At 46.8% G+C, this 24,668-nt stretch overlaps 1 protein-coding gene across 2 annotated transcripts; it reads right to left on the reverse strand.

The window, feature by feature from the left end:
* Positions 1-12,092: 12,092 nt before the first annotated feature.
* Positions 12,093-24,346, reverse strand: LOC123930684. 2 transcript variants are annotated; one of them, XM_045986895.1, is made up of 4 exons: positions 23,884-24,345; positions 19,912-20,054; positions 12,886-13,127; positions 12,096-12,336 (listed from the first exon to the last, which is right to left on the reverse strand). In XM_045986895.1, exons 1-3 carry the CDS (start codon positions 24,258-24,260, stop codon positions 12,892-12,894), a joined length of 756 nt encoding a protein of 251 aa, XP_045842851.1. In that variant the 5' UTR covers positions 24,261-24,345; the 3' UTR covers positions 12,096-12,336; positions 12,886-12,891. The 2 variants fall into 2 exon arrangements, with proteins under 2 accessions (XP_045842852.1, XP_045842851.1); XM_045986896.1 differs by lacking the exon at positions 12,886-13,127 and having other exon boundaries at positions 12,093-12,336; positions 19,940-20,054; positions 23,884-24,346.
* Between the last annotated feature and the right edge of the window lie 322 nt (positions 24,347-24,668).

A 24,668-nucleotide genomic window follows, 5' to 3' on the forward strand; every position in this document is an offset into this window, starting at 1 on the left:
CATTTCTTTGTGTCTTCCTCAATTTCTTTCATGAGTACTTTATAGTTTTCTGCATATAGATTCTTAGCCTCTTTGGTTAGCTTTATTCCTAGGTATCTTATAGTTTTGGGTACAATTGTAAATGGGATTGACTCCTTAATTTCTCTTTCTTCTGTCTTGTTGTTGATGTACAGAAATGCAACTGATTTCTGTGCATTGATTTTATATCCTGACACTTTACTGAATTCCTGTACAAGTTCTAGCAGTTTTGGAGTGGAGTCTTTGGGATTTCCACATATAGTATCATATCATCTGCGAAGAACGATAGTTTGACTTCTTCTTTGCTGATTCAGATGCCTTTAATTTCTTTTTGTTGTCTGATTGCTGAGGCTAGGACTTCTAGTACTATGTTGAATAGCAGTGGTGATAATGGACATCCCTGCCATGTTCCTGATCTTAGCAGAAAAGCTTTCAGTTTTTCTCCATTGAGAATGATATTTGCGGTGGGTTTTTCATAGATGGCTTTGATAATATTGAGGTATGTGCCCTCTATCCCTACACTTTGAAGAGTTTTGATCAGGAAGGGATGCTGTACTTTGTCAAATGCTTTTTCAGCATCTATTGAGAGTATCATATGGTTCTTGTTCTTTCTTTTATTAATGTGTTGTATCACATTGATTGATTTGCGGATGTTGAACCAACCTTGCAGCCCTGGAATAAATCCCACTTGATCGTGGTGAATAATCCTTTTAATGTACTGTTAAATCCTATTAAGTTTATATCAATACAGGCCTACTCAAGAAACAAAAATTTCAAACGATCTAACCTTACATCTGAAGGAATTAGAAAAAGAACAAAGTCAAAAGTCAGCAGAAAGAAGGAAATAAGAAAGATTGGTGTGTGTACTGTCATTTGTAAATATCTTCTCCCATTCCGTGGGTTGCCTTTTTGTTTTGTTGACTGTTTCCTTTGCTGTGCAGAAGCTTTTGATCATGATGAAGTCCCAAAAGTTCATTTTTGCTTTTGTTTCCTTGGCCTTTGGAGACATATCTTGAAAGAAGTTGCTGTGGCTGATATCGAAGAGGTTACTGCCTATGTTCTCCTCTAGGATTCTGATAGATTCCTGTCTCACGTTGAGGTCTTTTATCCATTTCGAGTTTATCTTTGTGTACGGTGTAAGAGAATGGACGAGTTTCATTCTTCTACATATCGCTGTCCAGTTTTCCCAGCACCATTTATTGAAGAGACTGTCTTTTTTCCATTGAATATATTTTCCTGTTTTGTCGAAGATTATTTGACCATAGAGTTGAGGGTCCATATCTGGGCTCTCCGCTCTATTCCACTGGTCGATGTGTCTGTTTTTATGCCAGTACCACGCTGTCTTGGTGATCACAGCTTTAATAAAGAACTTCTCAAACTCAACACACACAAAACAGATAATCATATCAAAAAATGGGCAGAAGATATGAACAGACACTTCTCCAATGAAGACATACAAATGGCTATCAGACACATGAAAAAATGTTCATCATCACTAGCCATCAGGGAGGTTCAAATTAAAACAACATTGAGATACCACCTGACACCAGTTAGAATGGCCAAAATTAGCAAGACAGGAAACAACGTGTGTTGGAGAGGATGTGGAGAAAGGGGAACCCTCTTACACTGTTGGTGGGAATGCAAGTTGGTGCAGCCACTTTGGAGAACAGTGTGGAGATTCCTCAAGTAATTAAAAATAGAGCTTCCCTATGACCCTGCAATTGCACTGCTGGGTATCTACCCCAAAGATACAGATGTAGTGAAAAGAAGGGCCATCTGTACCCCAATGTTTATTGCAGCAATGGCTATGGTCGCCAAACTGTGGAAAGAACCAAGATGCCCTTCAACGGATGAATGGATAAGGAAGATGTGGTCCATATACACAATGGAGTATTATGCCTCCATCAGAAAGGATGAATACCCAACTTTTGTAGCAACATGGACGGGACTGGAAGAAATTATGCTGAGCGAAATAAGTCAAGCAGAGAGAGTCAAGTATCATATGGTCTCACTTATTTGTGGAGCATAACAAATAACATGGAGGACATGGGGAGATGGAGAGGAGAGGGAGTTGAGGGAAACTGGAAGGGGAGATGAACCACGAGAGACTATGGACTCTGAAAAACAACCAGAGGGTTTTGAAGGGGCGGGGGGGGGGGGGTGGGAGGTTGAGGAACCAGGTGGTGGGTAATAGGGAAGGCACGTACTGCATGGAGCACTGGGTGTGATGCCAAAACAATGAACACTGTTATGCTGTAAATAAACAAACAAACAAAAAAAAAGAATGCTTGGATCAACCAGGAGATCAGAGATGAACTTAAGCAATTCATGGAAACCAATGAGAATGAAGACACTTTGGTCCAAAACCTATGGGATACAGCAAAGGCTGCCCTAAGGGGGAAATACATAGCCATCCAAGCCTCCCTCAAAAAACTGGAAAAATCCAGAATACACCAGCTGTCTCTACACCTTAAAGAACTGGAGAATCAACAACAAATCAAACCAACTCCACACGCAAGAAGGAAAATAATCAAGATTAGAGCAGAGATCAATGAGGTAGACACCAGAGATACAGTAGAACGTATCAATGAAACTAGAAGCTGGTTTTTTGAAAGAATCAATAAGATCGATAAACCATTGGCCACACTAATCCAAAAGAAAAGAGAGAAAGCCCAAATTAATAAAATTATGAATGAAAAGGGAGAGATCACAACTAACACCAAGGAAGTAGAAACAATCATCAGAAATTAATACCAACAGTTATATGCCAATAAGCTAAGGAACCTAGATGAAATGGATGCATTCCTGGAAAACTATAAACTCCCAAAATTGAACCAGGAAGAAATTGACAACCTGAATAGACCGATATCAAGTAACGAGATTGAAGCAGTGATCAAAAACCTCCCAAAAAACAAGAGCCAGGACCTGACGAATTCCCTGGGGAATTCTACCAAACTGTCAAAGAATAAATAACACCAATTCTCCTGAAGCTGTTTCAAAAAGTTGAAGCAGAAGGAAAACTTCCAGACTCTTTTCATGAAGCCAGCATTACCCTGATCCCCAAACCAGGCAAAGACCCTACCAAAAAGGAGAGTTTTAGACCAATATCACTGATGAATATGGATGCTAAGATTCTCAACAAGATCATAGCAAGAAGGATCCAGCAGCACATTAAAAAGATTATCCACCATGACCAGGTGGGATTCATCCCTCTATTACAAGGATGGTTCAATGTTCACAAATTAATCAGTGCGATAGAAGAAATCAATAAGAGAAGAGAGAAGAACCACATCGTCCTCTCAATTGATGCAGAAAAAGCATTTGACAAAATCCAGCATCCGTTCCTGATTAAAATGCTCCAAGGTATAGGGATAGAGGGAACATTCCTGAACTTCATAAAATCTATCTATGAAAGACCCACAGCAAATATCATCCTCAATGGGAAAAAGCTTGCAGCCTTCCCGTTGAGATCAGGAACACGACAAGGATGCCCACTCTCACCACTCTTGTTCAACATAGTATTAGAAGTCCTAGCAACGGCAATCAGACAACAAAGAGAAATAAAAGGTATCCAAATTGGCAAGGAAGAAGTCGAACTCTCTCTCTTCACAGATGACATGATTCTTTATATGGAAAACCCTAAAAACTCCACCCTAAACTATGAGAACTCATACAGCAATTCAGTAACATGGCAGGATACAAAGTCAATGTACAGAAATCAGTGGCTTTCTTATACACTAGCAATGAAAATACAGAAAGGGAAATTAGAGAATCGATTCCATTTACTATAGCACCAAGAACCATAAGATACCTGGGAATAAACCTAACCAAAGAGGTGAAGGACCTGTACTCGAGGAACTACAGAACACTCATGAAAGGAACTGAAGAAGACACAAAAAGATGGAAGACCATTCCATGCTCTTGGATCGGAAGAATAAACATTGTTAACATGTCTATACTGCCTAGAGCAATCTATACTTTTACGCCATTCCAATCAAAATTCCACCGGTGTTTTTCAAAGAGCTGGAGCAAATAATCCTAAAATTTGTATGGAATCAGAAGAGACCCCGAATTGCTAAGGAAATGTTGAAAACAAAAACAAAACTGGTGGCATCACGTTACTTAATTTCAAGCTTAACTACAAAGCTGTGAACACCAAGACAGTGTGGCACTGCCACAAAAACAGACACATAGACCAGTGGAACAGAGTAGAGAGCCCAGGTATGGACCCTCAACTCTATGGTCAAATAGTCTTCGACAAAACAGGAAAAAATATACAGTGGAAAAAAGACAGTCTCTTCAATAAATGGTGCTGGGAAAACTGGACAGCTATATGTAGAAGAATGAAACTCGTCCATTCTCTTACACCGTACACAAAGATAAACTTGAAATGGATAAAAGACCTCAACGTGAGACAGGAATCCATCAGAATCCTAGAGGAGAACTTAGGCAGTAACCTCTTCGATATCAGTCACAGCAACTTCTTTCAAGATATGTCCCCAAAGCAAAGGAAACAAAAGCAAAAATGAACTTTTAGGACTTCATCAAGATCAAAAGCTTCTGCACAGCAATGGAAACAGTCAACAAAACAAAGAGACTACCCACAGAATGGGAGAAGATATTTGCAAATGACAGTCCAGACAAAAGGTTGATATCCAGGTTCTATAACGAACTCCTCAAACTCCACACACACAAAACAGATAATCATGTCAAAAAAATGGGCAGAAGATATGAACAGACACTTCTCCAATGAAGACAAACAAATGGCTATCAGACACATGAAAAAATGTTCATCATCACTAGCCATCAGGGTGATTCAAATTAAAACCACATTGAGATACCACCTTACACCAGTTAGAATGGCCAAAATACACAATACACGAAACAACATGTGTGGGAGAAGATGTGGATAAAGGGTAACCCTCTTCTACTGTTGGTGGGAATGCAAGTTGGTGCAGCCACTTTGGAAAACAGTGTGGAGATTCCTCAAGTAATTAAAAATAGAGCTTCCCTATGACCCTGCAATTGCACTACTGGGAATTTACCCCAAAGATACAGATGTAATGAAAAGAAGAGCCATCTGTACCCCAATGTTTATAGCAGCATTGGCCATGGTCGCCAAACTGTGGAACGAACCAAGATGCCATTCAAAGGATGAATGGATAAGGAAGATATGGTCCATATACACTATAGAGTATTATACCTCTATCAGAAAGGATGAATACCCAACTTTTGTAGCAACATGGACAGGATGGGAAGAGATTATGCTGAGTGAAATAAGTCAAGTAGAGAGAGTCAATTATCATAGGGTTTCATTTATTTGTGGAGCATAACAAATAACATGGAGGACATGGGGAGATGGAGAGGAGAAGGGAGTTGTGTTAAAATGTAAGGGGAGATGAACCATGAAGACTATGGACTCTAAAAAACAACCTGAGGGTTTTGAAGGGGTGGGGGGTGGGATTTTGGGGGAGCCAGGTGGCAGGCATTATGGAGGGCCCATATGGCATGGAGCACTGGGTGTGGGGCATAAACAATGAATTCTGTTACACTGAAAATAAATTTAAAAAAAAAAACACAGAAAAGTAGCCAGGCAAAATGCTAGAAAGAAAATAAAAGCAGTCCTACAGTAAGGTGGCTTGACGGCAACCCACCATGGTGGGGAGGGCAGGTGGAGGAAATGCATATAAACCCAGGGCTGAACATGTCCAGGCAGGAAGACTGCAACTCTGTTTTGCCCAGGGCATGCAGGGCCCACCAGGATCCTTGCTCCCCTGGGTCCACCGATTTGTCAGTAGTCACTGCTCACAATGTATCACTGGGCCTGACACCAAGCTAGGCACTAGGAAGGTAGATAAGAAGAAGCACCTGAAGGACAAGCAGGGGGCAGAACCTTTGATCATCAAAATCAGCCTAACTCAGAGAGGTGAGCAGATATGGGCACCAAGTAGAAGGTCTTCTTATCTGTTCACAGAAGTCCCAGAGGCCTTCCTGAAGAAGGAGATGCCTGAGCTGAGTATTAAAAAGGAAAAGCCTGCCAGTCAGATAAGCTGGGAAAGGGCATCACAGGCAGAAGCACAGGACAACTCGGGATGATTTGAGGAATTTGGAACATAACATAACATAACATAACATAAGAGGAAGTAACAGAGAGAGACAGGGCTGGAGGGCGAGATCACCAAGAGTGCACATTCTTTGCTCAGAATAATGAATTTCACCCAAAGGGCAATGGGGCACCATCAAGAAATTTAATTAGTATGTGATCTGCATGTTTTAGGAAAGCCCTTCTGGCTGTTACATGAAGAATTAACAATGATGGGCCATGGGAAAGAGAGGAATAGGAGGCAAGTTCCTGAGAACAAGGACCAAGTGTGAGAAATACCAAGGAGGGAGGTAAATCAGACCTATAGCCCTCTGAATAGGGCCCTGAGAGGGAGGAAGGAGTCAAGGAAAATCATTTCCACAGAGCTGGTGCTGTTTTACCTGCCCAGTGACCAGGATTTCCCTTGGAAAGCACCTCTTCCCTGAAAACTGGTCCATTACAGACCCCTAATCCGAAAGTGAGACTATGACACAAGCCTGACCAATCAGAAATCTTCTCCTTGGCCAGCCACGGATGCAGGAGTGAGCATGTGACCCAAGCCAGACCAATGGACCTCCAGTATGGGATTCCGCCAAAATAGCTGAGTAAGCCACCTTTGCCATCACCCAAGAAGAGGCTGCTGGCAGCAGGACCAAGAGATGGGCAGAGCAGAAACAAATGGGCCCTGGACCAGCTATACCTGAAGCCACTAGACTTGCACTAACATGTACCAGGGGATCCTTTCCCTTAGGTCAGTTTGAGCTAAGAGCCTGTTATTGGTGACTAAAATAATTCTGAACAAATCATTAAAGAAGAAAAAAGTGATCAGGACTCAGGCCCGGCCCTCAAGGAGAACCTGTAGTTCCTGTTCAGACCAGAAGTCACAGCTCTGATCCCCTAGAACACAGAGCAGTAAGACCCTACGTTAGTGTCCAAAGGAGGTGCAGATGTGCTACTACACAGACATTCAGAGGAGGGCCGAGAGAGATGGCTCCAGAGAGGAGGTGGTATCTGGCTAGGCCTTGAATCTGATGTTGGCAGTTGAAGATGGACAGATGTACAAGGCAGGAAAGAAAATAGCAAGAGAATAGAAGAGGTTAGAATCCCAGAGGAATTTGTCTCCCAAGAAGCACAGGGTTGGTGCAGGGTGGGCTGGAAGACTTGGGCCTTGGGAGAGGCTGTCCTTGCCTGGGTAAACTCCTGCCTGCCCTAACCTCACCTGGTCACAGAGAGTGAATGACCAACCCTGCAACTCCAGAGAAGCAGCCACCCCAGGGAGGCTGCTTAGCTCTGACTGGGGCACTATCCCCAGAGGAGGGACCGACTGCCATCTAAATGAGTTGGTAGAGGCTGCAAGTGCCATGCTGGGCCCAGCCTCCTCAAATCAGTCTTCCAGTGTGGGAACATGGGCTGTTGCAGCCTGGCCTGTCTGCTTCCAGAGACGCTGAGTTTCCCACAGCATCAGCACCTCTTTGGTAAACAGTAATGGGGAACAGAAGCATCCTGGACAGGGAGCCTAGCATGCAGTTTAGAATGGAGGCTTGTTTCCATGAGTCACCTGCTCTCAGGAAACTCCTCCTTCCTGCCACGTTCCGAAGGACTAGACAATGCAGCTCCCAGGAGCCCTAGCCCCATCTCCAGCACCAGCTCATTTGAGCAACCTTCACCTCTCAGAGGCCTAAGTGTCTTCACCTTACAGCTCTACGCTGGCTGCTTCCTGAGGATCTTATTAGGGCACTGAGTGAAACTTGGTAGGAAATTGCAGGATCTGACCAACTACGAAAATAAGAAAATGATGCCATCTGGTTCTGTGCCATTTGTATCCTTCATGGTCTGGGTGTAGGAGGCCTAGTCTGCTGAGGTGAGCTGCGGGAGTAGAAGACCCCTGCCTTAGAGAGAAGCCTCCACTGTGGAACACTGAGGAGAACTGCCTCAAAAAATCAGAGAGTGGGGACGCCTGGGTGGCTCAGTGGATTAAGTCTCTGTCTTCAGCTCAAGTCATGATCTCAGGGTCCTGGGATCGAGCCCTGCATGGAGCCTGCTTCTTCCCCCTCCCTCTCTCTGCCTGCCTCTCTGCCTAGTTGTGATCTGTCTGTCAAATAAATAAATAAAATATTTTTTACAAAAAGAGAGTGACACGCCCTAGTCAGGCTGTTCATGCTGTGGAGAAATCAGCTTCATACACTGCTGAGAGGAGTAGAAAATATTTCAGAAGCTTTGTGAAGCAGTCTGTCAGTTCCTCCAATATTAAACACAAATTAACCCAGCAATTCACCCAACATCTACCCAAGAGATGAAAGCATATGTCCCCACAAAGACTTGTACACAAATGTGGAAAGTAACATATTCGTACTAAGAGATGGAAACACCCCAAATGTCCCTCAGTGGACAAGTTGATAAATAAAATGTGCCATCCCCACATAGAGGAATATTCTCCAGTCATAAAAAGAAATATGACAACATGAACAAACTGAAAATATTATGCTAAGAGAAAGAAGCCAGTTACCAAAGACAGAATACAACACGATTCCATTCTATGAAAAGCCAGATTAGGAAAACCCAAAAAGAGAGAAAGTAGATTAGTGGTTGCTTAGGGCTGGGGAGAGGGGCTTAGGAGGATAATAGCTAATGGGTTTTGAGGAGATGACAGTGTCATAGAACCAGCTATGGTGATGGCCACACATATCTGTGAATGTGTTAAAAGTTACGGAATTGTTCACTTTACATGGGAAAACTATGGCTAAATAAAGCTAAAAGAAGAAGAAGTTAAATAAATCCAATCATCAGACAAATCTAGAGTGAGCAATGTCCTACAAGACAATTGGCTGGGACTTAAAGAACCAAGTCATGAGAAGAGAGGGGGTGGGGTTGAGAGGAGTTGAGAGTTCTATACAGAAGGAGACCAAAGATAGACCAAAGAACCAAAAGCAAGGCAGGGATTTGTTTGAATCCTGACTGAAAACCGGTATCTAGAATAATGGGAAAATTTGACAAGGATTGGATATCAAATGACATCATCTAATTCTGATGTGTCTGGAAGGAGGAGAAAGACCATTTATCTTTGCCCCTTTGGCTGGTGGCCTAGAAAGACCCTACCTAGTCTCAGAGCTGTCAGCTCATGGTCATGGACAATTGGCTATTCCTGCTTTCGGGAAAGGAAGATGTCAGGTTAGCACAACTCCAACTGCTGGTTTATAAATGGGTCATGGCTGAGTTAGCGGGATGGACTGTGGTGGACATGGAGACGCAGCCCCCAAGGCCCCCTGTAGGAGGTACTAGTGCCCCAGCTGCTGGGCGTGTCACCAGCACTCAGCCTCCAGCTGCCAGCCTTTCAGGACTTCCTCAGCCTTGCCAGGGCCACATGCTGCCACACAGTGGCTGATGGAGGCAGAGATAGAAAGGCCTGTTCACTTTGTCCAAAGCAGGACAGCCCTCAGGCCACATCCACTCCAGGGCCCTCTGGCCACTCCTACTTCTACATTCCCCTGTCCTTCTGAGAATGCAGACCCATGACCTTGGGTCCATGGTGGCTGACAAAGAGCAGGAGCAGTGTTGTTGGGCAGAGATGTGAAAATACAGCTTCCCTGCTCTCTGCAAGTGAGGAGCCCCCTGAGAAGCAGGGACTGGCTTCTCGGCAGTCCCTCCTCACCTCCCACATACTCCACTCTGCTTCTGGGGTCCACTAACTGCCATGTGCAGTTTTCCACTATTCTAGGAGAAGGCAAAGGGCCACTCTCACAATGAAGATGAAAAGCCACGCCACTGCGGGCTACATGGGAATGTGTGTCCTTGCTGGTATGGGCAATGCCACTATTCCTCTACCACCATGGTAAAAGACAGTCAGATGGACGTTGGAAAGGGCTGGCTAACACCCCAAGGCTTCAGGCAGTCTATTTAGAAGGGTCCTCCTGAGGTGCCCCTTGTCCTGTGTGATCCTAGGCAGTGACTTCCTCTCTCTACCCTTCCACCTGGCAGGAGAATGCTGGTGATGTGTCACTATGCTTATGACTATGGAGGCGAGGGGACAGGAAAGAAAAACCAGGCTTTTCATGAGGAGTGACACAGACGGGCCTCCTCACCTGCAGAGAGCAGGGAAGCTGTATTTTCACATCTCTGCCCAGCTACACTGCCCTGGTCCTTGTCAGCCACCATGGACCCGAGGTTATGGGTCTGAATTCTCAGCAGGCAATGGGCAGCTCTCCCCCACTCTATTTGCAAACACATCTGACTCCTGTGACCACCGCCATCCTGCCCCAACTTTGGCCAAGCTGCCATCTTTCCTGGCTTGGGTGACTGGCCTCTAAGACACCAGGATATGCCTGCTTCCCCATCCACACTCCCCTCAGCAGCAGAGTGTTCCATAAACATGTAAATCAGAGGGACACCTGTGTGGCTCAGTGGGTTAAGCCTCTGTCTTCAGCTCAGGTCATGATCTCAACATCCTGGGATCGAGCCCTGCATCAGGCACTCTGCTCAGCAGGAAGCATGCGTCCCCCACTCTCTCTCTGCCTGCTTCTCTGCCTACTTGTGGTCTCTGTCTGTCAAATAAATAAATACATAAATGAATAAATAATCTTTAAAAAGGCATGTAAATCAGAGTAGTCACTCTTCTACTTCAAACACTTCAGCTCTTCTAATAGCACCAGAGTAAAACTCAAACTCCCTACGAGTCTATAAGACCCGGATGCCTCTGTCTCCCAGCTCTCTTGTTATCTTGTCCCACTCTCCCTCACTCACTCTACTCCAGCCTTCTTGCAGTTCCACCAAAGCACTAGTTCATTCCCACCTCAGGACCTTTGCACATACTGTTCCCTCTGCCTGGGCTACTTTCTTCACAGCAATTCTTGCTGGATTTTCCTCATGCCTCAGAGCTCGGCTCTACTGTCTGCTCCTGAGAAAGGCCTTCCTGAAGCCACTTTATGCTTAGTCACAGGCCTCTGCTCCACCTCCTATCACATCGCCCTGTTACTTTTCAGGAGTTCTCGTAACTGGAGGCGATCATCATGTCTTTCTCATGTGTTTTGTTTACCTATGTCCTGACCCCTTCTCCCTCCCTCAGGACAGACCTATGCCTGTCCTGGTTCCTCTGTCTTGGTGAGAGAACTGTTCCTGGCCCATGACAGGAATTCAAAGAATATTTGATGAATGAATGAATTAATGGAATGAATGAATGAGTGGATGGATGGAAGCCGGCTGGCCTTGACTGGGACACACAGGCCGGAGGAGCCGGTGGCCCTGGCTTGCAGAAGCAGCTCCTCAGACGAAGGCAGAGATGATGCACTTCTGTTGCCTTCCGTCCCATGTCTTCGCCATATGGCTTGCTGCACACTGGGCTGAATTGCAGATGCTCTAACTTGGAGCTTTCTTGCTTTTGTATGTTAATAACATGAAGACGGAACATAGCTTACCACACATTTTGTGTTTTCTGACTATCTATATGTATATAAAACAGACGTCGGTGTTACTAGCCAACCCACTTGTGAAGTGGAAGGAAAACAGAGCAATTAGGGAGGGAGGAAGCGAGTGCTGCTTGAGTCCGTGGCCAAGTCTCCACAATTATATCCACCTCCCGTGAAGGTTGGGCTCTATCCAGGAGGTCATGGGCAGGGCAGGGTCAGGCACAGAGATCTCATGGCCCCACGGCCCCCAGGATAGGGTCCAGCTCCTCATGAAGCATGGCACAGAGTGTGCTCCCTGCGCTCCCGCCTGAGTCTTCCTCGGCCTCCGTGCTTTCCTTTCCCACATCCACTGAGCCCCAGACACACCTGATGACTGTCACTTCCAGGATGGACTACTCTCTCTCTCTCTCTCTCTCTGAACCCTCCATCTGCACACCCCACCTCAGACCACGGCCCGCTCACTCCTCCTGGCCTTCACTCAGCAATCTTTCACTCAAATGTTTGAGACTGAGTACCTCCCACGTGCCTTTGTGTAGCTACCTTCTGAAGGAAGGAGGGCCCCTAACAAATAAACAGACGCACAGTGACAAAATATCTCACACGCAATGAAGAACAAAATATGGGGCTTAATTAAAAAGACAGAAATAAGCATTCATGCTACTATAGTAGCCACATTGTAGGGCAACCAAATGGCCCTAATTGATGTAGAATATTTCTTTAAAGAAGATGCCAGTGAGTAGACTCTGAACAGTGGAGTGTCGAGGCAGGGGCCAAGCAGGGGTCTTGGGCCCAGGGAGGAGCAGTATTCCATCATGGACATTATTTGGAATGGCAAACCTGTGGGAATGATACAAATGGATGAGTCTTAGCCCATTTCTCTTTTTTTAAGTTCTTCACAGACAATGTAAGACAAAAGCAAGAATACTAAAACCACTGGAGCCAAGAGGAGAGCCTGAGGGGAAAGCCAGGAAAGGGTTTTCACCTCCTGGGGGAGACAGGACTTGAGTTCCAGCCTGTCCTTTCAGGCCCAGCACCCATTACAGTCACCCCAGGACCCAGCTAGTCCACACTGACTTCACTCAGCAAGATCTGCTCCGTCTGACCCAAAATGCTCAGAAGTTGGGTCAGGGTTTTTCCCAGGAATGAAGGCAGGCCAGACAGGGGAGGGACTTCAGTGGGCATCAGGGTAGGACCTCTGACTAGGAGCCCATGTTCCCTGGGTCTGGGAGAGTTGGACTCAACGCATGAGCAATGAATGCGTGAGGCTTCCCCCAACTCCCAATCACCTCTATGAGTTAGGAAAACCATCTAAACGGTCCACCACCCTGTGGAGAATCATCTAAATGAGACCCCTGCTTTCCAGAAATAGCTTTGAAATCAATGTACTGGACTTCAGCCTTTGAGGCACGTTTCCAGCTTGGCCATCAGCTGCTTCTTCAGGTCCTCACTGCCCATGACCAGTGTGGTCAGGTCTTCGGTGTCCCTCCACTTCAGGGGCTTGAGGATGGCCATGGCTTCATTATAGAGCTTTTGCTTCTTATCAGTCGGCAGCCCCATTATGGCCTGAGGAATTGGCTTGGACTGTCTGCTCATCCTCCATGCACCAAAGGAGCCCCAAAAAGCCCACCCTAGAAAACAAGGAAGGTTCAGTTAGTTTGTTCAATGTGTTCTCTTGCTGGGAGCATGTCCACTGCCGTGACAAGTGAGCACATTCACACACAGGCCAGAATGGGCTCGGCTTCATGCCCACTCCACCCCCTTGGTGTGGGGGGCAAGGGTTTCTGGGGTTCTTGTTCCATTTGGCTCAGATAACTGACACCCAATGTGCCCTTCCCTACGCTGTGCACTCACGGACGCAGCCAAAGCATCTCCCACCACACAGCACTGCATCTCCCACCACACAGCACTGAGAACTGAAATCTTCTCCAGGGCCTGCAGGTTTCCTGCTTCCCACAAAACTCTCATCTTAAAGGACAGAGCTGAGAAGCCAGTGCATTTGCACGGACCATCATCTCTGTGGTGAGGCTGAGTTTTCTCCATAATATGCACTTGGCCACTGAACTTTGGAAATTTTCAGTGAAATGCTATGGTTAAAGGACCCAGTGGACAGAAAAGGAGACCATAACTCTGGAAGCAACTGTTTTTCATGCCAGCCCTCCAGAGTGGTTATGATAACTATTAAATAGAGCTTACTCAACTATTTCTCTTCCTGTGATCCCAAAAGGACATAACCATTATCTTTAAGTGTAAATTTATGATTGATTTAAAGTGTATGATTTTGGGACTTGAGGCCCTTATGTCAATGGAAAGTTCTTTCTGATCAGGTGGGATGTAGATTTGCTACAGGAAGGTGCCCTGGGGCAGGGGTCTCCAACTCAGGTGCCTTCAGGGGGCAGGAAGTCGATGAAAGGAATGAAGAAGGAGGAGTGAGCCTGTGGGTGATGGTGAGCTGGGTCGCTGTCTAAATGGGCAGTGGCATTGGTGCTCAACAGAATGCTAGAAATCCTAGCCTCAGCAATCAGACAACAAAAAGAAAGAGGAGACATTCAAATTGGCAAAGAAGAAGTCAAACTCTCACTCATTCAGGATGACATGATACTTTATGTGGGAAAACCCAAAAGACGGCACCCCCAAAATTGCTAGGACTTATACAGCTGTTCAGCAACATGGCAGGATACAAAATCAATGCACAGAAAACTGTTGCACGTCTCTACACCAACAATGAGCCTGAAGAAATAGAAATTAAGGAATCAATCCCATGTACAATTGCACCAAAACTGTAAGACACCTAGGAATAAACTGAACCAAAGAGGTAAAGGATCTGTACTCTAAAAAGTACATAACACTTGTGAAAGAAATTGAAGAAGACACAGAAAGATGAAAAAACATCTCACACTTATGGATTAGAAGAATAAGTATTGTTAAAATGTCTACGCTGCCCTGAGCAATCTACATATTCAATGCAATCCCTATCAAAATACCATCAACATTGTTCACAGAGTTGGAACAAACAATCCTAAAATTTGTATGGAACCAGAAAAGACCCTGGATACCCAGAGGAACGTTGCAAAGAATGCCAGCGCTGGGGGCATCCGAATGTCTGACTTCAAACTATATTACAAAGCTGGGATCATCAAGACAGCGTGGTACTGGCACAAAAACAAACACATGGTCCAATGGAACAGAATAGAGATCCCAGAAATGAACCCTCAACTCTATGGTCAACTAATCTTTGACAAAGTGGGAAAAAATACTCAACGGAAAACATATTGTCTCTTAAATAAACAGTGCTGGGAAAATTGGATACCCACATGTAGAAGAATGAAAATGAAAAATTTCCTTAACCTTACCCAAAGGTAAACTCAACACAGATGAAAGACCTCAATGTGAGACAAGAATCCATCAAAATCTTAGACAAGAAAATAGGCAGGAAACTCTTTGACTTCAACTATGTCAACTTCTTCCTAGACACATCTCCAATGTCAAAGGAAACAAAAGCAGAAATGAAGTCTTGGGACTTCATCAATATAAAAAGCTTCTGCACAGCAAAGGAAACCATCAACATAACTAAAAAGCAACCTACAAAATGGTAGAAGATATTTACAGATGACACTGCAGACAAGGAGCTGATATCCAAGGTCTATAAAGAACTTCTCAAACTCAACACCTAAAGAACAAATATAATCCAGTCAAGAAAGGGGCAGAAGGCATGAGTAGATATTTCTCAAAAGAAAACATACGAATGGCCAACAGACACATGAAGAAATGTTCCACCTCATGTGGCATCAGGGAAATAGAAATCAAAACTAAAATGAGATACCACCACCAGTCAGAATGGCTAAAATTAACAAGGCAGGAAACAATAAATGTTCAAGACGATGTGGAGAAAGGGAAACCTTCTACACTGTTGGTGGCAAGGCAATCTGTTACAGTCGCTCTGGAAAACGGTATGGAGGTTCCCGAAGAAGTTAAAAATAGAGCTCCAGTATGAGTCAGAAATTGCACCACTGGGTATTTATCCCGAAGATACAGATGTAATGAAAAAAAGGAGCACCTGCACACCAATGTTCATAGCAGCAATGAGTGTATATATAAACATATGTATATATATATATATACACACACATACATACATATATATGCAATGGAATATTAACCCTCAGAGAGGATGAATACTTATTATTTACACCCAAATGGATGGAACTGCAGAATCTTATGCTAAGTGAAATAAGTGAATTAGAGAAAGACATTATATGGTTTAACACATATGTGGGCTATAAAAACAGTGCAGAGAACCATGAGGGAAGGTAGTGAAACCTGAACAGGAAACAAAAGAGAGGGAGCAAACCAGGAGAGACTCTTGATTATGGGAAACAAATGAAGTGTTACTAAAGGGGAGGTAGTTAGGGTGTGAGGTAACTAGGTAATGGGCATTAACAAGGACACAGGTTGTGATGAGCACTGTATATTATATGCAACTGATTAATTGTTGAACACTACATCTGAAGATAATGATGTACTATCTGTTGGATAATTGAATTTAAATAGAAATAAAAAATAAAGGAGCAGTGGCTACCCCTTGACAGTTCATTGCTACCACACGGAATGCAAGATGTATATCCTAAGTCTCATGACTATTAAATATTGATGATCAGATATTAATAGATGCAGCCCAGTTGGACTTAGGGACTCTCTTGGAAAGAGCAGAGTGTGGAAAGGGGAGACATTGACTTCAAAATGGACAAACCTGGCAAAGACCACCTTAACCAGGTGATCAAGTGGGACATTGCCAGGGAGGACTGTGGGTGTCACATGTCCCTGAAATGGCGCTATGAGACAGGTGCTCTGCCGCTGTCTGCGGTATGCTTCCCTGAGGTCCACAACCCTGGGCTAAGCATGTGGAAGCATCAGGCAGACCCAAACGGAGAAGCATTCTATGAATACCTGCCCAGTACTCCTCAACAGTACCAGATCATGAAAACAAGCCAAGTCTGAGGAACTGTCACAGAGCCTGGAAGACCAAGGAGACCTGAGGATTAAATGCACTGTGATCTCTTGAGCTGGATTCTGGGAAAGATCTTAAGATGAATGAAAAGATCTTAATGCCAAAACTGGAAAAGTACAAATAAAGTCTGGAGAGCAGTTAATAGTGTTCCACCTGTGTTGACTTCATACTTTTCACAAGTGCACCGTGGTGGTAATGTTACGGGAACTGGGTGAGGGATGTCTGGGCATTCTCTACACAGTCTCAGCAACGTTTCTGTAATTCTACTACTTTTGCAAAATTGAAGGTTTATCTGAGAGAATAGAGCCCAGGCCAGAGAGAGCCCGGATGTGGGCTGGACCCCGCCAAAAGGCAGTAAAACCTGAACCCACTCAGGAAGTGAAGTGTGGAGGCATCTGGAAACACGCAGCTCCCCTGGGGCTGAGCCCAGGCCAACATCAGGCCCAGGAGATTGCACACGGCCCCTGGTCAGCCTTCTGCTCTGCTCCAAAAGAAGGGAGGATTCGGGGAGGGAAAAACCAGTCATTTACAAGTTTTACTTAACTTTCCCCATGAAACCCATGAAGTACTCTGTGCCAACAAGAGATGTACTCATCTGCACTAAACCAGTATTTGATTTGGAACAACACTTCATGCAAAAAGTCACCAGGAATATCGACCAGCAAATTACTAGCTCTTTGGATAAGAGAAAATTCCTTGGTTTTCTGGGTAAAATGATGCTCCGCCCACAACTAGTGGCTTCAGAGAGCAAATCCCCGGATTCCCCTGGCAGACGTCCTGTTCTCTACCAGCTCTGACAGAATCCGAACAAGATATGTGCTCCCACAATGGCATCTGGGAACAGCCATAGGATAAATGATCCCATCAAGCCCTCCCCTGAGCACATTAGGTGGAGGTGGAGGACAAAGATGTAGAATGTCACTGAGGAAGGAGGCCATGGCCACGTCTCCTCCCTCACTGGCTGCTCCTTGGATGGTGAGAGGCTGAACTCAGGACTCACTAATTCACAGATGGGAAAGGGGAATGTACAGGTGGAAGGTCTGGGGTCACCCACATACTGATTTACTCCGCAGTGTGATCTCTGCATCGTGAAACATCCTTGAATGCCAATCCTGCCACAGAAAGGCAGAACAGGGCAGGAAGCCATGCCAGGAGCTGGAAACAGAAGCCAACCTGGGCAGACAGGCAGTCACCTCCCCAGCCTGTGTTCATGGGAGAACTGGAGGACGTACTGTGAGCTCTCCCATGTCCCCAGCACAGGCTGGCTGGCACAGAGCAGGCATTCAGTGATGTGTCTGCTGAGCCCAGTGTGGCAGACCATGTCTTTGTTGCTCCCCTGTGCTGCAGGGTCCATCTGAGGCACCTCATGGGAGAAGTAATCCAGCTCCTCCTCACATCAGACCCACACAGCAGCCCGCTTTCTTTCTTTTTTTTTTATTTATTTGACAGACAGAGATCACAAGTAGGCAGAGAGGCAGGCAGAGAGAGAGGAGGAAGCAGGCTCCCCGCGGAGCAGAGCCTGATGCGGGGCTCGATCCCAGGACCCTGAGATCATGACCTGAGCCGAAGGCAGCGGCTTAATCCACTGAGCCACCCAGGCGCCCCAGCAGCCCGCTTTCTGATGCCACCCTGGCCCAAGGGGAAGACCACACCAGATTACTTCCTACTCCTAAGACAAAGGAGGCAACCCTTCCTAGCTTTAAGAAATGATGGGTGTGGTGCAAAAACAATGAACACTGTTATGCTGAAAATAAACAAATAAAAAAAAATGATGGGAAAAATCATCCAAATCTCCATTCATAGCCCAAAACTGGCTCTCAAGTAGAAGCAGGTGGCAAAACCGGGGGACAGGGATGGCCACCTAGGAGAGTTTGCTGCTTTTTCTGCATTAGACTGTTGGTTTCAGAATGGGGTGTTCCCCATGAATGAGTTCATGAGAAATGGCCAGACAGCATCTGCTCCTAGGAGGTGCTCAGCCACTCCCAGCTTCCTCCCTGCTTCCCCTCTGCAGTGACATGTAATGGTGACAGGGGAAGGAGACCATCCAAGGGACCCAGGACACCCTGATATCTTCAGAGGCTGGGACATATTCCTGAGGGGAGAGGCGCCCTCCAGGTCTGCATGACACACATGTCATTTACAAGAATGCCCTGTGAGACATTCACACTCAGAAGCCTGTGTTTTCTTTACTTTTTTTTTCTTCTAAGAAGCTTTATTTTTTAATTGTGTTATGTTAGTCACTGTACAATACATCATTAATTTTTGATGTAGTGTTCCAAAATTCATTATTTGTATATAACACCCAGGGCTCCATGTACTTCATGCCCTCCTTGATACCCATGACCAGGCTCAACCATCCCTCATTCCCCTCCCCTAAAACCTTCAGTTTGTTTCTCAGACACCACAGTCTCTCATGGTTCATCTCCCCCTCCAATCCCCCCTGCCTTCCCTTTTACTTTTCTTTTCCTAATGTCCTCCGTGTTCTCCCTTATGTTCCACAAGTAAGTGAAGCCATATATAAATTGACTCTTTCTGCTTGACTTACTTACTTCACTCAGCATAATCTCCACTCCCATTCATATTGATGCAAAAGTTGGGTATTTATCCATTCTAATGGCTGTGTAGTATTCCATTATATATATGGACCACAACTTCTTTATCCATTTGTCCATTGAAGGGCATCTCAGCTCTTTCCACAGTCTGGCTCTTGTGGAAACTGCTGCTATGAACATTGGGGTACAGATGGCCCTTCTTTTCACTACATCTGTATCTTTGGGGTAAATACTCAGCAGTACAAGTGCAGGGTCATAGGGAAGCTCTATTTTTAATTTCTTGAGGAAACTCCACACTGTTTTCCAAAGTGGCCGCACCAACTTGCATTCCCACCAACAGTGTAAGACTGTTCCCTTTCCCCATATCCTCTCCAACACTTGTTTTCTGCCCTGTTAACTTTTGCCAGTCTAACTGGTGTAAGGTAGCTTCTCAGTGTGGTTTTGATTTGAATTTCCCTGATGGCTAATGATATTAAACATTTTTTCATGTGTCTGCTAGCCATTTCTATGTGTTTTGTGTTTAAAATTATTTTTATGTATTTCTTTGACAGAGAAAGAAACAGCTAGAGAAGAAACACAGCAGAGGGAGTGGGAGAGGTAGAAACAGGCCCCCTGTAGAGCAGGGAGCCCAATGTGGGGCGCAATCCCAGGACCCTGGGATCATGACCTGAGCCAAAGGCAGATGCTTAACGACTGAGCCACCCAAGCGCCCTTCTATATGTTTTCAATAGGATGAATTAGGGACACAAAGATCATGTCACAAAAGCACCTGCAATTCAGCAAACATGTCCCACAGGACAGAGACTTTTGTGAGGTCTCGGTGGTTTCAAAGTCTGGCTGTCCTGCAAGGCTTACCAACAGCAGCTCCAGATGGGCTTCTGACCTGACCACCGATCATTCCACCCATAGCTTGCTCCAATCTCCCCTCTTCCCTCTCCTCAACGATGTAGTGCAGCAGCTTCATGATGTCTTCCTCCTTGAGAGGTTTCTTGGCAAGCCTAGAAGGAAGCATTTCAAAGGGAGTGTTCTAATGCGTGTCAGAGTATTTGCACCCAAATGTCACTCTTGCTAGAGTTTGGAGGATAGCCTCATGCAGAGAACAGGAGCTCTGCTGTACGTAGAACTGACAGCACCCAGCAATGTGATGGGTTCCTTGTCACAGAGGAAGTCGGGGATCCGCTAGTTAAGAAGCACACAGAACCCACAGAGGGACAGAGGTCTTCCTTGCCTCTGCGTATCTTCTCATGACAGATTATGGAACAGGTCCAGCCACAAGCTGCAGTGGTTCACCACAAGTGAGACAAATGTGCCCTCTCTCGCATCTGTAGCTTTCCTGCTGGCTCAGGCACCCCCGGTGCACAGAGCCTGGCAGAGGGCAGAACGTCCCAGCCTCGAGCCCTCTGTCATGTGACAGGGCAACGGAGCTCATGCCAAGCCCAAGCAGGGGAAAGTACTGAGCTCTGTGACCACACTGGCCTGTGCCCCCACCTGTCCCATGGCCCTGAACCAAGCATCGGTTTCCTCACCTATAAAGGGAGGTAAGCCACCTACAAGCTGGATTCTGGAATGGTCTGAGGGGAATGGATGCAAAGTATCTGTGGTGAGTCTAGAACATGTGGCCCTGAGACCTGATGGCTCTAAGTGAGTGTTCTGTTACTGATACACACCAGTGGCTTTTCTGTAAGCAACTGCTCCTAACCCCCATCCAGTTCTGTGTGGGGGATAGTAAAGGAAGGGATAGGATGGCCCTAAGGATGACCAGCAAAATGGAACAACCAGAAAATAAAATAAACCAAAGAATTCCAGAGGTCTTCATGTGTTTGGATAGACAGACAGATGGACCTTTGGAACAATGACCTAAGAACAACTCTCTGTGGTCAGCAAACTGTTATCCACACTGGTGGGAAACTGACAGGCACACAAGGTAAAGGCAGGGTGGGCTCTGCCCCAGGGTCAGTGCGCATGGAAAGTCACAACACTGACGGGACTCTTGACAGGACCCAGAACCCAAATCAAAGTGGCCATGAGCTGGTGCTTCTCCTCTTGGCTTTAATTGGACCCAAAACTGGAAGGGCTTTTTCTTTCCTTCACTGCCCTTTTCATGCAAGCAGTCCCTAAACGATCTTGACATAGTTTGGGGCAGACCCTTTGCTCAAGAACTCTTGGTTATATCTCCTTGTAACCCACGGAAAATCCAGAAACAGACACTCCTGTAGAAATCATCCTCTCAATCCTGGGGGAGAATTTTGAGCCCCTAGAACAAGTCTGTGGGTTTTCTAGATCATCATAGTTGGGGTTCAGAACCTCTGCGCTATTCCAGAAAGATAATTAGTGTCCTGGACTCTGGCCCCTGCCATGTTCTAAATCAATGATTCTCCATAAGTGCACCCCACTTCAGACAGCAAGAGTCTAAGAGAGCATGACCCAGACATCTGACATCGGCTACTTAGTCCTTGAGTTCAGAAAGTGCAAACAAGCACCCCCTCCAAAGTGTCTGTTTGACCATGTGGGGTGTGGAGGCATTGAGGGGGCAGACCCTGCAGGGGTGCTCAAGGGACTGGAGGAGAAGTCAGGAGTGCCTGCCCCCGCTCTGGCACCATGTGTCCGGGACCTACCAGCACACCTCCGAGCTTCCTGCCCCTTTGCTCACTACTGGCAACCCCTTGCAGGGAATGGAATATCTGTCCATTATCCTGGGAAAAAGGGAGATGAAGCTTGGACCTGGGAAGGCCCCTCTGGGGGCTGCAGGGAGCTTCCCATGTCCAGGCACATGAAGAACCCAAGCATGGTCTTTAAGGCTGGCTGCTGGCCAGGGCACTCTGCCCAGACACCACTCCTAAAACAGAGTTTCTGCACAATTATTGACCTGCACTTGGAAACAATTTCTGCAGGGCAAGAAAATGTGTGGAAAGGAGGCAGGAAACAGCCATTTCACACTCTGGTCCATCAAAGAACCTAGCTTCCACCTGCTCTGAATGACATACAAACCCAGAGGGGCTAATAAAATATTGTCATGCAGAGACTACTTACTTCTAACCTCCTCTCAGTCCAGGAAGACCAGCCCAAGGCAGGAGCCCAGGGCTCTGTAGACCTGGAGGGCCAGCAGGTGTCCCGGTGTGTGGGAGGGCACAAGAGGATGTTGGTCACCTCTGGCTAGGTTCAACAGCTTCACACCACAGCAAGACGTAGCACTACGGCTGCCTCAATGCAAGACAGAGCTGGTCTAATTTCCATGTGAGAATCATTTTAGACTTGAGAGCATCAATAGACTCTTGTGGAAGAAAGGTTTGTCATCCCATCTCCTGAGTCCTTACTGGAAAGCCCAGCCTCCTGACTTCTCGGGGATTGCCAGATTGAGGACAGAAGCCAGTCCTGTTTCCCCTCTCACTCCAAGCTTGCCTTTGTCCGTGAGCAGCAAGGATGCCAGTAAGGAGAGAAGAGGGAAGAAGAGAACTCTGATGGGGACAGAGCTCAAAGTATGGGAATGGAGTCTCCCTTCCCCATATCACACCTATTTCAGAATCAGACTTGTCCACAACACGGGCTCCGGTCACAGAAAGCCCATCTGCCAGCTCAGGGAAGGGAAATGTGAACTTGAAGTCCTGGTTTCTTGCAAGTACCAGGCTGGTCTGCTGGTGACAACAAGGTTCTGGGGAAGAGGGAGATGAGCACATCCCTGGGACTGCAGCCCGGCTTTTTGAGATGGACCAGATCGTGAGAGAGCAGGGAGAGGATGGCTTCAGAGCTAACACAGACTTCTGTGCACTGTGTTTAAAAAAAAAAAAAATTAGAAAAGCGGAGCCCCTTAAGGAGTCAGAGTGATCGTGCTCACCTGCCATCCTCAGTACTTTCTACTTCTCGGCTGCAATTTATTAAACTCCTCTGTGTGGCCTGCCTCTTGCAAGCCTTGTGTCCCCACTTCTGTAGGTCTGGTCCAAAGGTCCCATGTGGACCCCACCAGCACTTTCAGATTAGCCCCCAGACTTTTTCATGACTGAAGTGTTGCCAGTATTTAAAAACCAGATTTAACGTACATCTGATTTCTGATTTCTCTTGAAAAATCAAAAGAACACCTTGACATAGACACAGAGGCCAAAGCTAAGCAGGTCCTGGCAGGGCGACCTTACCTGAGCAGAGGCCCATAAACAGGTCATCTGCAACCTCTCAAAGTCCCCCTGCTTCCTCTTTCAAAGGCGAAAGAAGCCACCAGTCCCCACCACAGGAAATGTCCCCTCCGAGATCCCTGACATCCATTCTTGATCATCTCTCAACTTTATCTTCAGGACGAGGCCAGGCGTGGTGACTCACAGGGTATCCTAGGACTCTGTCCCGGATTTGTAACACCTGCCACCCCACCCACGCACCTGGGAGGCAGACGAGGGTGACGCACACCCCGGGTTAATGGAGATGGCACGTACATGCGGGTAACTCAAGAGGTCATACACACACTGGGGTCACTCTGCTGGGTGCCAGGGCCCTGAGTCCCGCTGCCTGGGTTGTAACCCCAGCTGGGCTGCTTCTGCTTACTTCTGGCGTGACATCAGCCTCTCTCTGTCTCAGTGTCTTCATGTGGAAAATGAATACTTTAGCGACGTGGATCCCGCTCCGCGACATGGATCTGGCTCCGCGCCCCACCTCACCTGCGCCACCCCCGTGCACCAGCCCTTCACCTGCTGGGACGCGACCCCTGGCACCAAGGAGACCTAAGGATTGGCTTCTCTGGCCCCACCCAGGGTCTGCTCGCCCCGCGGCCGCCCCAGCGTGCAGACCCACTCCCTGACGCCTTCCCGCTCGCCCTCGCCGGAGGGCCTTCTGGTCCCCACTCACCGTGGCACCAACGCCACCACTACTATCACCACCACTGCCCCTGACGCAGCCGCAGCCACCTTCATCTTCTCTGCGGCTGCCTCCGCTGCCGCTGCCGCCTTCATCCTCTCTGCGGCTGCCTCCGCTGCCGCTGCCGCCGCCTTCATCCTCTCTGTTGCTGCCTCTGCTACCACGGTCCTCCTGGCGGCTACCACCACAGCCACTACTGCCACCACTGCCACCGCTATGGCCACCAACACCACGGTCCTCACAGACAGGCTGTGCTGCTCTGGCGTCTTCACCTTCACGCGATGGTTCTCTGGCTTCGGCTTGCTGGCCAGGTGTTGCCCTGGACCTGGAGACTGAGGGCTCTCGGCGAGCTTCTCCTGAGGGTCCATCTCCAGCCCTCTACCACACACGTTTTGTCTGGGCTTCCCTTCACCTTCCTGAAGCTGGGGGAGGCCTCTCTCTTTGGTTTTGATTCAGTATCTCTGACCCTTGGGCCCAAGGAAGCTCCTCCCCCACTTCACTGGGCTTCAGGGAGAGCTCAGCAACACACGGAAGCTCAACGTGCTAAGTTAATGTTTGCTAAATGTATGGGCGATAGTCCAACATAGACTGTCCCCATCCGCTGCAGCAGCTGCAGCAGCGCCGGGCCTCTGGGTCGGGGGTTTAAGAGGCTGAGCACAGGCTTCACTCCTGGGGTTCCAACAGAAGGGGGAGTCCAGCTTCCAGGACAAAGCTGAGGTCGGGGAATCTCTTGGGAGGGGGCAGAGTTGCGTGTGGTAGGCTTGCGGGCAGTCCTT

Source organism: Meles meles, chromosome 19, assembly GCF_922984935.1.
Source record: "Meles meles chromosome 19, mMelMel3.1 paternal haplotype, whole genome shotgun sequence".
Classification (NCBI taxonomy): domain Eukaryota; kingdom Metazoa; phylum Chordata; class Mammalia; order Carnivora; family Mustelidae; genus Meles; species Meles meles.